General features: G+C 36.0%; 2 protein-coding genes across 3 annotated transcripts; both read right to left on the bottom strand.

Annotated features, from left to right (window-relative positions):
• Window positions 1-1,083: 1,083 nt before the first annotated feature.
• On the bottom strand, window positions 1,084-9,945 carry LOC122315691 (mannosyl-oligosaccharide 1,2-alpha-mannosidase MNS1-like). 2 transcript variants are annotated; one of them, XM_043131774.1, is made up of 14 exons: window positions 9,154-9,918; window positions 8,988-9,035; window positions 8,684-8,878; window positions 8,164-8,276; window positions 7,897-7,962; window positions 7,578-7,749; window positions 7,396-7,485; window positions 6,667-6,791; window positions 5,584-5,649; window positions 4,810-4,918; window positions 4,617-4,715; window positions 2,619-2,699; window positions 2,371-2,541; window positions 1,084-1,779 (listed from the first exon to the last, which is right to left on the bottom strand). In XM_043131774.1, the coding sequence occupies exons 1-14, from the start codon at window positions 9,325-9,327 to the stop codon at window positions 1,534-1,536; spliced, it is 1,755 nt and encodes a 584-aa protein (XP_042987708.1). In that variant the 5' UTR covers window positions 9,328-9,918; the 3' UTR covers window positions 1,084-1,533. The 2 variants fall into 2 exon arrangements, 1 of the variants encoding a protein (XP_042987708.1); XR_006244087.1 differs by lacking the exons at window positions 1,084-1,779; window positions 2,371-2,541 and adding an exon at window positions 3,924-4,055 and having other exon boundaries at window positions 9,154-9,945.
• A 240-nt stretch (window positions 9,946-10,185) lies between these two features.
• On the bottom strand, window positions 10,186-16,386 carry LOC122315693 (protein At-4/1). The gene is made up of 8 exons (XM_043131778.1): window positions 16,200-16,386; window positions 15,733-15,838; window positions 14,717-14,772; window positions 14,473-14,550; window positions 13,615-13,688; window positions 13,400-13,533; window positions 13,208-13,303; window positions 10,186-10,528 (listed from the first exon to the last, which is right to left on the bottom strand). Exons 1-8 carry the CDS (start codon window positions 16,260-16,262, stop codon window positions 10,380-10,382), a joined length of 756 nt encoding a protein of 251 aa, XP_042987712.1. The 5' UTR covers window positions 16,263-16,386; the 3' UTR covers window positions 10,186-10,379.
• Window positions 16,387-16,591: the final 205 nt, after the last annotated feature.

Raw genomic sequence — 16,591 nt, 5'->3', positions numbered from 1 at the left:
ACATTTTGCATGGAATTTTTAAGGACTGGGGAAATTATCCTTTTGGGCCATCATGGTTTTAAGCTTTTGAGACCCCACTCCCTCTCTTAGTGGCATCATTACAGCTGAGGTGGTGGTGGGGATATGAGCTGCTTTTTAACTTTGTCTATCCTTTTCTGGTTGGTAGGGTTTGAAGGAATGTCTCCTCTTGATCAGCTAGTGAATTTTTCTCTGTTTTTTATCCTTTTGTACCTCCACTGTCTTGGATTTGACTACCTTTGTGTGTGTGAAATGGAAGAACATTAATCAAGCACAAGCTTTATTTGTTAATAAATGCTTGCAAGTTTCCATGGTTTACCACTTCATTTCAAACATGGATAGATCTGGCTAATGCTTTACATTTATATCGAATATTTTTATATGTTATCACTCCGAATAAAAGTGAACAACTCAAATGAGAGACACAATTTGAAATGAAAATGGAAAGCTGTAACAAGAAAGGGAAAACCAACAATGAACAATCAAATTAAGAGAGACGGGAAAACTTATCAAACCCACCCCAATCCGTTGTCAATATTGTGTGAAATATATATATATATATATACACAATAATACCATATATAGTTTTACCACGCTCAAATCTTGCACACTTTCTTAATAAAAAGTGAAGCCGACCATTAAAAAAAATAAATTTTTTATATGAGTTCCAGATTTGTCATATTTTATTAAAGAGTGCGTGAGATTTAAATATCATTCAGATTGTATAAATCATGTAGATATATGTTATATATATATATATATTAAAGTATGTAATTAACTTTTGTTGATTTGAGAAGGAACTCAGGTTAATGTAAAATTTAAAATTAAATGTCGTATAGAATTTCAACAAAGGATGGAACCAAAACCCATCTAATGACGGTACATAACCACGCATATGAAGAAAGCAATACAAATAATTTGATTTTTTATTATTATTATTATTATTATTATTATTATTATTATTTTAGTAAAAAAATGGACCATTCATCTCCATCAAAAGCACTCGTGCTGTATTCTCGGAAAATAGAAATAGTCCAGAGTCCACACAAGGCAGAGAGAAGCAGCTAGCCTTCCAAATGAAGTTCTTTCCATGCAAATTAAACAACTCTTACCAACAATCGGTAAATATATATTACATAATGCCAAGAATAGAATTTCAACTATCAGAAGCATTAAATGGAATATCACATGCCATTTTCCCGAAACACGGATCAATGCCATGTTACAAATACGAATCCACCTCTCTTCCACATGAGAAGTAACAGAAAGTTATGATCTATTGTTATCTATTCATCAAAACGAAGCTGAAAATGCAGCCCTTCAATTTGCAGCTGAAGAAGAGCTCAGCCATTGACCACCGCGCCATTACAACCATTAGTTTAGGTGGTTTTGCATTGGCCACTCAGTTATAGGAACTAATCCGTCAGTACACTAAAGTACAGAATCGAGTTCGTGCGCCCAATCTTATATATGAAAGACACAGTAAGGGCCGGTTGATCCTAAAGAAGACAGGAGCTAATTGTATCCTGATCGACCCTCTTTTCTACCACGGAACCGATCTGGAAATCTGAGTTGTTCATTTAAGATATAACTCTCTTCATGGGCATGTCTCGTCACGATTCTTAGAGGGTGGGCTTCAGTGTTAAATACCCATTCATCCAAAGAGATGAGTGATGGAGGTGAAAACAAGAGATAGAGATACTTGAGAGTTTCTGCTAGGAAGAAGCTCTGCATCATATTGTCTTTATCGCCGGTATTTACCTGAAAAAAATTGGGCAAAATGATTAAATGAATATTTCAGTGCAAAAAAAAAAAACCATATGGTAGATATCACTTCACTATCAAAAGGTTACTTATTTTGAATCAACAAATCAGCCAATGCTTTAATAGTCTGGTTCTAAAAATAAAAGAGAATTTACTTCTCAAAAACAAAAACAAAACAAAAGGGAATTAATTCACAACTATAACTTCACCATCCCAATAAGACTACTTTATTTGTTACCATCCTCTGTATTGTTTCATTGGAATGAGATATTTGGATGTTCTGACTTCAAGCTCAGTATCCAGGAATATCATATATCCTAATATTTTCTTTAGTTGCCATCAAATTAAACATATATCAGATTACATATATACCTTTTTTTATTGCCATTTTATTCTTTTCTAAAATATGAAGTTGGGTATCAAAGAAAGCTTTAAAAAAAGGAGAAGAAAAGCATAATAATTTCAAGAAGAGAAATGAAGATCAATTCCGCCAAACACAATCCACGGTTGGGATCCCCCAACCAAGATCATCATAAAGAGTTCACAAACAAAGATCATCATAAAGAATTCGTTTGGAAATGCTCTTACATCTTTGAGTCCGACATATCCTATCTCTCCCCGAGAGTTCTTTTCAAATGCTTGGAAAATGTTCCAACCCCATTCTTGATATGTCTTGTTCCCAGTGAAACGCCAGAGGTAAAAGAGCGATTCAACTGTCTCCGGCCTCAAAATGTTCCATGATGTACCAACACTCATGTCCTATAAAATTGTATTATGCTAAGCACTCTGACATATACATTTCACTGTAGCATGCAAGAAGAACGGGAATAACAGACCTTCCCAGCGTGAAAGAAATAGTTCTCTCCAGCCAATTTTGTAGTTGTAGACTGGTAGAAGTTATAACACGTCCATGCAAGCTACAATAAATAAACCGAAGAGAATTTAGAGAAAGTGAGAAAGGCTAACTGGGGGGTTGTTTGGGAGATGGGATTGTTTCATCTCATCTCAACTCATTTCCTTTCCAAATACTCAAACACAAACATTTTCAATTTCAAATCTTTAACTTTTTCATCTAATCATTATAACTTTCCCAAACTTCCAAACAAAACACAAAAAACAATGCAACTTTTTCAAATCCCAAAACAAAAATTATATTAAAAAATTATATTCTAACAATATTTCAACTCTATAATATTTTTATTCAACATTTTTTCTCTCATTTCCTAGAACCAAAACATCATAACTCAAATCATTTCACTACTATTTACAAACCATTTCATTACTATTCAGAGATTTCTCATCTCATCTCATTCCCCAAGCATCCCCGATAGCACCCCAGCCATAAGATTTTGGTCAAGTGATAAAACCATTATTTACCGGTTCTCAAAAAAAAAAAAAAAACCTATCATTTACTGGTTAGCTGTAAATTTCCCAAAATGGAACTTAAGGGTTGAAGAACTGTAGAATTGGCAAACCATATGGTACTTCAAGCTAAAGATCTGCTCTTTGATTTCCCTTTTTGTTTACACTGCATTTGCAGCTGTGCTGGATTGTATGTTGCTGCAGCTTCTTACTAAAGAATAATGATTCCAATTCCCAAAGACAGATTCATACCAATAAGAACCTATTTCACATTCCACAAGCCCGCCCAACCCCAATGCTTGCCCACTGTTTCAAGAAAAAGCCAACTCCACTTAAACGCATTCTTAAGCATTACCGAGGAAAATAAAAAGGATTCCCCATTACTGACCTCAAGTTAATCACAAAGATTTCTAAGAAGCGTTCCATTAATGTGTTTAAAAGGTAAGGGAATATTGAAACTAGGAGTTAAATTGGGAAGAATTCTTCAGGAAACGTTCCCCCTTGGCTCATGAACCTGGCTTCAGATAGACAATCGAGAGGGACACTTGATTATTAGATAAGGGGACCCAAAGTAGATAAGGCTCCTACAATGAACATTATAGACATCCCAAATCCTATTAGCTCCCTTTTTTCCAAATTGAATTTTCTACCATCACCCCCATATCCTAGGTTTTCTTGCAAATATAAATCAATGAGGAAAGAAAAACGAGAGGTTCCCAGACAAGTGAGATAACATCCGCATATTGGATACATGTAATATCTTCTCATCCCCAACTCACCTTGAAGCCTTTAACTAAATCTCCTTCATCCATGGATGCAACTAAATGCCTTCACAGCATGCAATATAACATCTTGGAAGTAGGTGGCTAGGCCTTATGCAGACTGATTTTCTTAGTTGCCTTTAAAGAATACTTCCCATATTCGCAGGAGTGGAGACATAAGATGCAGCAATATCGATATACCAGGAAGGATCAACAGCAGTTTTAAATTAGCATCAAACTGAGAAAAGGATTTTTAAAGCAGCACATGGCACCATACGGCAAAGAAGCTTGAAATGGAGGAAAGAGAGAGATGAAGGGCACATTAAAAACGTCGGATGTGTGAACCTTCAAAATTTCAAGAGCTTTACTTTTCAATATTTTAATACAATAAATATTTAGCTTCGTGAAATGCTGCAGAACTGCTTGATCTCTAATACAGGAAAAGATGAAGGGTGTGCACAGAAGCTTCGTGTACAATTATCCCAGGTTGATATAAAATATACGTGGAAATGTGCATATTTAAAACACCAATATCTTATTTTACTTTAAAATCATTCTACCTTATTTTCTTCTGTCATTTTGCTTTGTTTCTTTAATAGAACAATCATCTAATTCCAATACAAATTCATATGCCCGAAACTTTTCATTACAAAACAACCAAATAAAGCCAGCTCCACCAAAATACTATTATAAATCATTTTTAATTGATACCTCTTCCGCCAAGGATAAATACTTCTCAGCTTCCCCGCCATCATAACCAAAAAATCCTAAAGAAAGCATTCCAGGAGCAAAGCATGCTAATTCATCCATCTGCATACATTAAGAAAATGATGAACCCAGTACCAATTGTTGCAACTTTTTCAACGAAGACTCCAAAAACTTCTCTGATTATTCAAAACACTACCTTGTCAGATAGCAAATTTCCAGTCTTTTCACATAGGTATGCAAAGGAAGATGGTGTTGTTCTGCGAACCAAGCCTTGCAGACCTTTCATTGATGTCTCCCACATTTCTCTGTTCCAAGTGTTTGCACAAACCAGTGAAGGGGTGGGTATCCCCGTGGGGGGAGATTTTAAAGTAAAGAAAAGAAAAGAAGAGAAGTAAACAGAGGCTAACATCACAGCATTGATGGTGTGCTCCAGTAACACTTTATTTAACCATTAATAAAGATTAAATTGCCAGTTAAAAAAACACCACAACATTGATTGAAAACAGATAAGAGTCTACATGTTCATGCATGCATGTGACTTATCTGTGTTCTGGTATTTAGAAATTCAATGAATACATGAGGTAGAATCATGTGCTTTTTATGGTGAGACATAGTAAGATCTCATTGATATTACAATGCCAAATAATCTTTAATACTAAATTAATAACATAAAGCAGTCGTGTTTGAGCTCCTTGCTTTTTCAATACATCGGCATACCTGCTAACAATACCATACTGTTTTTATACTCCTAAAAGCTGCAGTGGAATGGTGGTTGGACATTTTTAAAATCTTACAACCAATTCAAATCTGAGTACAACAAAAAGAGATGTCACACTGAATGCATATCTTGCACCATGAGACAGTTTGATGCATAAGCTCTTATGAAATGGCAGAAAATCCAGAGTTTAAAACAGTGTCACAAAGAATGCTGCCTGATGTCTAAATGAAACATTATATTAAAGCTTCTAACCTGTAGTACTTTACAGGTTCCGTTTTGTTCCCTTGGATCCAAGCCTTGAGTAGATATTCATAAAAACTGTATAAAGAGAGATGCCCAAATCAATTGGCAGTCTACAAGTATACAAAATTGCAAATTAACTTTCTTAAAGGTGCCAGTCAAAGCAGTAGAAGTAAACTTGTTTTCACCTAAAAAAATATAGGAGGTTTCCAAATTTAATGAATCGCGTAAAAACTGACCAGTGCTCTGCACAATACAAATATTCTAGGGATCTTGACACCTAAAATCATAATTCAACCATTTTTACATACCGTTAGGAAGACAAAACTCATTGTTATGTATTGCCATGAGCAAATTTCATCACCCAATTCTATATATGGAGAACCAAAATCCATTTAGAACTGATATCTAAAACCTCGCATCACTCCTATTTACGTTCTCAAAACTTCTAAGCCACCATTAATTTGAACCAATTCAATTATTCATCAAGTGTTAATTGGAATAATCGCTAAAAACATTGAAAAGACTCAACCAAATACAAATAGCTGAAACATGAAACCATAAGCACAATCAGCCGCAATGAGTATTGTAATGAATAGCTCAAGGCATCACTCACATATGCTGTAGCTAACCAGCCTAACTTGAAATTCACGAATATCAACTGATTTTTTTAATAACTTTTTTTTCTTAAGAACTGAAAGGGATTTGGTGGGTGGTATTCACTGCGCCATGGAAATGCTAGTAAGGCAAAGTGACTCGACTTCCTTGCACAATACTATACCTCTTCTATGTATTCCCCGATAAGATTGCAATAATTCACCCTTGAATCGATGAGTATTGCAATCAATAGCATCCCAAATAAGAGGCAACTTCAACAATCTTAAACAAAGATGTAAACACAAGGAGAGAGAGAGAGAGAGAGAGAGAGAGAGAGAGAGAGAGAGAGAGAGAGAGAGAGAGAGAGAGAGAGATCTTTGCATCCGCTGTTTCAGTAGTAACAAATACTCAAACATGAGAAGTCACTATCATAGTACTGAGTATAGAAAGACTTTCTGCAAGTCAATATTCTATATATATGCCCAGAAGTTCCAATACCTATCCCCCATAGCACCAAATGTAATCGTTGAGTGTGCCGATGTTCCTGTGTGAGGGTTGATATATATGGGGAGCAAACCATCAGTAGGAAAGGTTTTATAAAGCTCTTTGATGACATTCTCCACCTGAAATATTAGCAAACCATCAATTAATGTCAATGAAAAAGAGGCAAAACTTATTCTCTACTCCTATAGTTGATGCATCCATGGAAGATTAATTGCTGTTACTCTGCAACTTCGTAAATTAAAAGGTTTATTGTGTGGCTAATGTACTTCATTTGGAGTCTAGGATTAAAAAAAAAAATTATTTCAAGTCATTAGTTCATGAGTTAAAAGGTATTTTTATGTGCAGGGCATATCTGAGATTTCATAACATCACTCCATGTAGATTTAACTTAGGAGTCGTAATGCTACCAGTATAAGAAAGAGTCCTAACATACGTGTTTGATTTACTCAGGGAAATCTGAGATGATATTTTAGGAGTTGATGACTATTTTGTGTTTTAAATTAGGGTTCCTATATGTTGGTTTAATGTACAAGAAGGTGTTCTTCTCTCTTCTCTCTCTTTGGCATTCAGTTACTATTAACAGAGAAATTTTCTTGAGCATATGAAATATGAAGATACAATGATTTCACAATAATGGTACTTGGCTTTACAACAGACTGGAACAAGTATAAACTGAATTCCAGGTGATGGTTTTAGATGACATATGTGTTATTGAAAGATTACCTTCTCCTGGTACTTGGGATCTTTTGTCCTTTGAGATAGAGCAATAAATTCAAGCTGTTCTGTACCAGAATCTGCGAGTATACTGTTTCCCTATAAACAAAGAAATGTTCAAACTCGTCAACAAAATAAGAGTCATCAGTAACTTATAAAAAGGGAAAACAGAAAAAGTAGTAGATGGTTACCCCTGCCCACATGGGATTATGTGCATTCCCATATGCTAAGTTAATTCTGTTATATGGAATTCCTGAAGGTGTATTCCAGGCAGGAAGTAATCTATCTGCAATATCTCTAGCCTTTTCAAGGAAAACTTCATCGCCAGAGAGATCATATGCACTAAGAAGTCCACCTAAAACTCTGGGTGCAAAAATGGTAAACAAGGAAGGTAAGAAGCAATGGATCTTGTGCCTGCACCTGCCTCTTGTCGAACCAAATTCAGTCCTCCAACTTGGCAGAGAACAAAATTGTAAATTAAAAAAAATATATTAGACCTTCCAATGCAACCTTATGGTTGTCTCAAAAACGCTAGCATCATAATTCTTGTTGAAGTCCAATGAGTTTGCAACCCACCTGCAAATTTATCATCATAGATTCTTTAACATGGGAAAAACTATTAGGAGATGAAAATTTGGCTCTTTGTTGGATGAATCTTCAACGATAGCAAAAGCTTCAATGAAAAAATGAAATGCACATATCTTTGAATTGAAGACAATGTGAACTGTGATGAAACAATAATCACTGAAAAAATGTACCGAAAGAATGCAAACTCACTCTCTAGCTCTTTTGAACTGCTCATCAAGGCCCATTATAAACAATGTATCAAGAGAATCTACTAGAGTTGCTCCAAGACCACCAAAACTATCAATACCATTCTTGGTCTGTGGCTGTTAAGTGGTAGCAGAAATTAGATACAAAATAAGCAAAACAGACACAAGATACAAAAGAAAACACAACAAATCCAAAGTTTGGAACGTGGTGTGCAATATCTTGCGACTAAAATGCAAAAGAACACAAACCCTTCCAAATGTAAAGTGCATATATACTAATATCACAAGAGTTTTTTTATTTCAATATATAGTACTTATATATGAGGATATTAATTGTAAGCGTCCCTATTAATGGAGAGTGTTTAGGCTCTGTCTCAGTGTTATAAATATATGGGCCACCACCAAATTACTTAAGTTACTAGTAAAGCATAAAAGTATCATGATGCACATTACAAAAACGAAAGAAGAAAAACCAAACAGCATCAAAGATTAATGTCAAGGAGTAAAACAATGTTCTACCGCACCTGAAGCTCATCATGACCCCATGCATACTTCTCATAAGATGTCCATGCATGAAGCATGGAATCTTTTACTTTCTGTCTTCGTTGAATGTTAAGAGGGTCATCCTGAAAAATGTTCCTCTTATTGGGTTTAGTGGTTTTATCAATGCTTGTGATGCTTACACCCGAACCTTTTAGATCAATCTTTAAATCTTCCAGCTGCAAGTACGGAGATTGCATGCAAGCAAAACGATGTGAACCAAGGTCAAGTAAAACTAACATAAGCTAGGGAAAAAACGGTGCGAAGCAACAATTGCACACGTCTCACCTGATTTTGCAACCCTCTCAGTTGTTCGTATAACCTGGAAACATGTACCTAAGGATCATAATAATCTACTCAGTTAAGAAGAACAATATCACAATTTTTACAAGAGACCCAACATCATTTATGCGAGAAGCAAATAGAGACGTTTGAAAGAATTTTGAGTACCTACCTGGTGTTCTCTGGTGAGGGTTTGGCGGTCCCACACAAGCCAGGTAAGAGAAACGAATGCGACGAAGACGAGTGCCAACCGTTGCGGCCTTTTCAGGTAATAGCCCGGGTGAAGATATCTCCACAACCCAAACCCCGACCCTGACGACGACGAAGAGGAAGATTTCTTCGCCATTGCGAATTAAAGAAAAGTTGAAAAATCCTTGTAGAAAATGATGAAATGAGGCTACTTGTGGTGGTTTTATGGGGCTGATCGGAATGGTTTGGGGATTGTCATCAACTCGATCGTGCCAATCGCCAAAATAATTATTTAAAAAAAAAAAAACAGAATTGGATCTTTGAAACTGGTGTTCAAAAAAATAAAAACACTGGGGAACGGGAACCTGAAAATGGGATTTATTTATTTTTTTAGAAAAAATATATTTTCGCTGCCATACCCGTCAATGGTAAACCTTGTAACTGAGAATTTGAGATGTGTCTACGTTTGAAGAGAGATAGAGCGATGGAATTGTTAGAAGTTTTCTCCCTTTTTTTTTAATGGATGATGGAGCTGTTGGAAGAAGAAAGTTCAGAAAAGTTTCAAGAAAAACCGATGAGGATGACTCCTTCCTTTGAACTGGATTCACAAGACAGGCTGGACTTGCCTAGCAGGCAAAAATTGACCTCCGCGGAAAAGATAATTCATTCGAATCGACGTTAATTAGCGGGTTTGACTTTAAAATCCGCGACTTGGACCGTGTTAGACCGTTGGGGATGCTGAAACGTTATTGGCTAGAGACGTTGCCTGCCCCTGTTTTAGCTTCATTGATTGAATTATTACGCGATTTTTAAAGATTCGATTTTGGAAAGAGAATTATAATATAATATATCTTATGAGAATTACGAGTCTTTCGGACAATATAAGACATTTAATAAAATACCATAAAATCTACAAAACTTAAAAGTCTATTCTGAAACCCAAGTGATGTCGTTGGTAGGGTCGGTCCAAGACCAAGGACAAGATGTTGACCAAGTGCTGGAGGGATTTTCCAACTTACAAGAATGAGAGATTCTTCATTTTATTATCAGTTGATGATATTGAGGAAATAGCAGAATGTCTACAGCATCTGATTGAAAAGCCAGGCTACAAAATGGTCAGCTTTCCACACATAACTTGCTTGGTTAAGATTCTTGATAGACAGGTCCGATTGAATCGCCCCCAAACAACTTACTTTAGATATCATTTCTCTACCCATCCTCCTCTGAACCTGGGAACTTCCTCTTAAGGATCTCCTTCTCCTTCCTTAGTTTCATGATTTTCAGTTGAAGCGTTTCTACGAGCCGACTTGAAATCGTATCTGTTTGATGTTCAACCAGGTTTGTTCTGCTGATCAGCACTGCAATGCACCAGATATATAATTTGCATTAGGTACCCAAAAAAAAAAGGTGTCATTGTTGCATTGTTAATCGCTCTGTGGTAGAGATGCAGCATAATTGGTAATTTGGTTTTGATCATGTACCCAATGTTGACTTTTGCTTATTTGTTAGTCCCACATCGGTGGAATTAATAAAATTGCCCACACCGGTGGGATTAATAAAATTGGCACAGGCCATGCATTATAAATAAGAGACTTAGCCTCTTAGTTTAAGTGCACTAGTCAAATGCTCAGCTAGTAACTTTTAACTCTAGTTAAATTCCTCTGTTGTCCATTTTTGTAAAATGGGAAGAGGTGTGAGTTAAAGTTTTTCTAATGGGGAAAGCTTTGTGGGTGTGTTTGGGGTGAGGAGAGAAATTATGTGATTGTAATAATTTTTCATATAGTGTATTTTCTTCTCTGGGTCTGGTGGTTTTTCTCCTGTTTTGGAGTTTCCACGTAAATTTCTTGTATTGTTATTATTTCTCTATTTTTCTTATTACTCCTGCAAAGGGTAGATCCTAGGGGGGGTGAATTTGTGAGGTCCAAATTCCCAACAATTGGTATCAGAACCACTAGGTTCTTTTTGTGGGGTGGAGTTTTAGTGTGGTAGTGTGGATACGTACAGTCTAAGGAGGTTCTGTCTAGGAGATTGGAAATTTTAAGTGTGTCCATTGTGACCCTCCAATCTTTCCTGGGAATTGAATTAGTGAGGTACTATTCATTTTTACAGTAAATTCATCAAAGCAATGCCAGGAAGTAGGTCTTCAAATCTTGTCAAATTTGAGGTGGAGAAATTTGATGGGAGAATCAATTTTGGCTTGTGGCAAGTACAAGTCAAGGATGTCTTGATTCAATCAGGATTACACAAGGCATTGAAGGGCAGACCAACACATGAAGTCAGCACTGGTACTAGTGTGACTGGTGAAAGTAGCAGATCTAAAATAAGCGATGAAGATTGGGAGGATCTGGATTTGAGAACAGCAAGTGCAATACGTCTATGTCTGGCCAAAAATGTACTTGCAAATGTGCATGGAATATCTACGGCAAAGGAACTCTGGGAAAAACTTGAAGAGTTGTATCAGACGAAGGGCGTCTCAAATCGTGTGTACCTGAAGGAGCAGTTTTATACACTGCGGATGAGTGAAGGTACAACTATTTCAGATCATTTAAGCGTTCTCAATGGTATTGTCGCTGAGCTAGAAGCTATTGGAGTTAAAATTGATGATGAGGATCAAGCCTTGAGACTCATCTGGTCTCTTCCATCTTCCTATGAGCACATGAAGCCTATTTTGATACATGGGAAGGAGAAAATAATTTTTTCAGAGGTTACCAGTAAAATCTTTTCTGAAGAAAAAAGACTAAGTAGTGAAAGTAATGTTCCACTTGAGAACTTAGTAATGGTAGCAGCTGGAAATGGGAAGATGAAGAACTCCATGAAGAAGAAAGTAGTATGCTGGGGGTGTGGACAATCTGGGCACGTGAAGAAAAATTGTCCAAGAGCTGGAACAGGTTCGGCAAGTGGCTCCAAGTTAGTAAATGGAAATACTGATATTGATGCTAATATTTTGTCTCTCTCCATAGAAGATTTTGATCTTTAAAAAGAGACATGTACATCCTCATGGCATGCCGCTAATTCCCAAAGTTGCAATGATAGAGGATGTGTTAAATTAGCGGGTCCACAAGTTTGCACACAGGCATTGGTTTGGCATTGATGCAGGGTGTGCGGTGGAAATTCATGTCGATGACTGATGAACTTCCAGAAAAGCCAAACATGGAAGTTACACCATAATTTTCAGCAAGGTTGTTTTCAACATGGGCCGAAGTGAAATGCTTGGAATTGGTTTATTCTGAGTGGGTATGCTTTTATGGTGAAGCATGATAGCGGAAACTATGAAGATCTTCATTGAGGTGGAGTTTGGCTGTGGGACTAGTCAAAATCGCAAGGTGGAGATTGTTGACTTTTGCTTATTTGTTAGTCCCACATCGGTGGGATTAATAAAATTGGCACAGGCCATGCATTATAAATAAGAGGCTTAGCCTCTTAGTTTAAGTGCACCAGTCAAATGCTCAGCTAGTAACTTTTGATTCTAGTTAAATTCCTCTATTGTCCATTTTTGTAAAATGGGAAGATGTGTGAGTTAAAGTTTTTCTAGTGGGGAAAGCTTTGTGGGTGTGTTTGGGGTGAGGAGAGAAATTATGTGATTGTAATAATTTTTTACATAGTGTATTTTCTTCTCTGGGTCTGGTGGTTTTTTTCCTGTTTTGGAGTTTCCACGTAAATTTCTTGTGTTGTTATTATTTCTCTATTTTTTTTATTACTCCTGCAAAGGGTAGATCCTAGAGGGGTGAATTTGGGAGGTCCAAATTCCCAACACCCAGGACTCCTTAAAAGAAGACCTTTTTTTTTGTAACATCCATGAGTGTCTAGACCAACTTGCACGCACCTCAACTAATCCTACGGGACCTTGAAGTTAACGGCCAAGTAAATCTCCGATAACCCTGAGGGGATTCAAATTGGCGATCATTGGGGAGCAAACCCAAGGCCTGACTAACTAAGTTACCCCTCAGGCTCAAATCATCTTTTAGGCCAAGCCTTGATTTATAGTATAGAAATAAAACTGTCTGAACAAGAGGAAATGAAAGCAAACACACACTCACATTCCTTCTCCAGTTCCTGGAGTTTCTTGCTTAATTCATTTTTCTCTTCCTGTTCAATCATAAGACAGTCCTTCAGATCCTGAATCTCAAGGTTATCTGTCAACAACACAGTTACCACAGTTATTCATATCCCTTTAAATGAAATCTGCCAATTGAACCCCTAAATTTAAATAAGCTTCCTTAGGACCTCACATTTAGATTCCACATCAAATTGGATGCGGTCGAATCTCTTTGCAAGAGTCTGTATATGAGTTTTATGCACTGCTAAATCTTCGCGGAGGAGATTTATGGTTGCTTCATTTGTTGCTTTTTCAAGCAGAAGGCCCCTGGTTGATATACACGAGAATCATTCAAATGTGAAAGATAAACACATTTGAGCTAAATATTTGAACTCACGGAAAACTCACCTGATTTGACCCTCCAAGAGTCCAACCTTTGCGTCATTATCTTGCTTAAGCAAATCTATGGCTTTCCTATGTTCCTGCTTACATATCTCAAGTCTTATAATGATGCTTATTATTTAATCATACAGATTCTAAGTATGCGTATCGTTTTCAGTACTGGTTTTAGCCCCAACAGATATTTGAGAACACTAGATAGAAATTATAATTTGGTATCTTCCTTTGTTCTCTTTGGTTTACACAAGGATTCTTAGGAAAATTTATCTTAAACTGATTCGGGAAAAATATAATGTTCATCCTCCAACTAACGTGTGTTTTACAATTGACACCCAAACTATTTAACTTGCACTCTCAGACTACTTAAAAGGTTTCAAATAGATACCTTTTGTTAAGATCCAACCGTTAAGAGTGTATCACATCACCTATTTTTCTTCTATGTTGAAGGTTACAAATAGACGAAGGTACTGTTTATCAGTTTTTTATTATTGGAAGGTGCAATGTGTCAGTCTTTCACATTACTAATCAAAAAAATAATGTCAGTTTTTATAATTGGGTGATGCTAGGATGCCCTTCAAATATGTCCCCAAAAACGTTTCTAGTGTATTTTGATTTTTTTTTTTTTTTTATGTTAAAACAAACATTCACATAAATTCACTAGTGGTAACTTTTTTAAAAATTTAAAAAAAAAAATTAAAAAAAAAATCACTATGAATACTTTTTGGAGCACATTTGGAGGGGCATCCAAGCATTTTCCTTAATTTTGGGTGAAAAGTGTATTTTCCCCTAACAAAAATATTGTCAACTAACCAGGGCCAAGCAGTAACACGTAGAACATAAAAGAGTGGACGAATGGAAGTAACTTACATCGTCTTGAAGGAGATGTTCATCTTTCACTCTTTTAAGTTCTTCCCTGAAGCTCTGAAATTTGGTACGGCGTTCAAGCTGTATTTCATAACAAGAATTTATTTATCGGAAAAAAACCAAGCAGAACTCCAAGTTTAGGCCATTGATAAGCACTCCATAACTAAGTTAATCATCTTATTTTCACCTTGCACTGTCATTTCAAGTTCAGAGATGAATACTAACAGAAATATCCAAAAATGCACACCTGTTCAGCAAGATTATTTAGAGATTCTGTGTACAATTTGCTCAGTCGCTCATTCTCTGCAATATAACAAAGTAATTCGATTGACTTTCGAAATACAAGATGCAAGTTTCCACTGAGACATTTTGGCGTGCATGCCCAGGGGATCAACTAGATTAAGGACTGCCAGAGAATAATGGTTCAGAGATGTCACAAGTACTGCCATCACCTAGATTAATTTCAGTTTTACTTGTACCACATTTCCTTTATTTATTTTCCTTTTTCTTGATTAGCACACGGCTATCAAAGTTTTCCGATGAATTCATATGAAGCTGTTGTAAAAATATTGGTACCGACATGGAACAGAATAATTCCCTGAACGAATTATTTAATATACAAAAGTGAGGTAAACTGTAACATTTACAAAAGTTAACTTGTTTGAGACCTTGTAAAATGCAACGGAATCCAAGAAAATGAATGTGATACTTGGGACAAAAACTAAAAGAAAAAACTTCTCAAACTTTAAAAGATAGTCGATTCCGCTCTGCATTTTGCAATCTTAATTCCATCATTATTGGCAACACAATGGTACATTCAGAAATATGAAGATTGGGGGGAAAGGCGAAAAAATAAATATGAGAGATTCTATATTCAGTTAGTGACTTTGTTGCTATTTTCACTCTTGATTTCCATCCATTTGAAAACCATTAGAAACTGAGTTTTGGACATACGAAAGCAAAATCCCCCAATCTACTGAGCCAGAAACTACATAATTCTTTTTGCTTACTTTAGATTTAGATTTTTATATTTCGTGAACAAAAATAAAACATGCATGACGAAAATCTTGATGAAATTTTCCTTCCTTTATATATATTTTGGGCAATCAAAAATATACAAAGCAACGGAATGAAACCAATGCAGCTTTCCATAAAGACTTCGACAACAGTTCAACGAAATGTACATGAGTGAGACCCGTAAGGCAATCGCCAGCAAATCACGATAGAGGGCTTTTGGAATCGCGATTCTAAAGGAAAGCTGACCTTGCTTGATATTATTACAAGTGATTTCTAGGGCTTCCCGCCTCTTCACCTCAGCGATACAGTTCGATTTCAACGACTGTATTTCTGCAATGCCGCTCTTGAAATCCTGAAAGAAAGCTAGTGTGAATTGGAGTTGCAAGTCATTTAGTGATTGTTTGCCCAGGAAAATTTACTGGAAGCTACGATTTTATGAGCCGTTTCGTCCCCAGAAAAGGGGAAAAAGATAATTAATCGCACTGGCTTTCGAGGTTAAAAACGCTATCTCGCTTATTCAAGCATATTTCTGTGTCATTTAGGATCAAAATGGGTCAAAAAGCATATTATGCAAGGCTCCTTTTGGTTGCGGAATACGCGCACTAAGATCTGCGTTTCTTCCGTTTTCCCTTGTTTTCTCGGAGACCAAACGGCGAAAGACAAAAAAAGAGAAGAAAACTTGAACTAAGGAAGCGAATGATGGATGATGTTACCTCGAAGATCTTACCGAAATTGGAAAGCAGGGAATCCATTTCTTCGTCACTGGTTGCCGCCATTTTATTTCACTTTTCAAATATTCTAAAGCTGAAAATTTTTATTTATAAGTAGTGGATAACATATTTAATAAAATGTTTATATAATACAATATAATTTAAAATTGATATAATTTTATAGATTTATTTATAATATTTAAATAATATAAAATGTCCGAATTGAGAATAAAATAAATTTTTTTGAAGTGAATTTTTAAACTGGCTAAGTTTGGATAACAAAACCATTTCAATTCATCTCGTATTTTTATATAAAGATATTTATCCATTCCATAGGAGGTCAGCATTAAGGGAACAAGACGATTATTAACATACCCAACAAATCTATAAATCGT

This window comes from Carya illinoinensis, chromosome 7 (genome assembly GCF_018687715.1).
Source record: "Carya illinoinensis cultivar Pawnee chromosome 7, C.illinoinensisPawnee_v1, whole genome shotgun sequence".
Lineage (NCBI taxonomy): Eukaryota > Viridiplantae > Streptophyta > Magnoliopsida > Fagales > Juglandaceae > Carya > Carya illinoinensis.
Note: the sequence above shows the minus strand (reverse complement) of the source record. Positions and strands in the feature narration are given on the sequence as shown.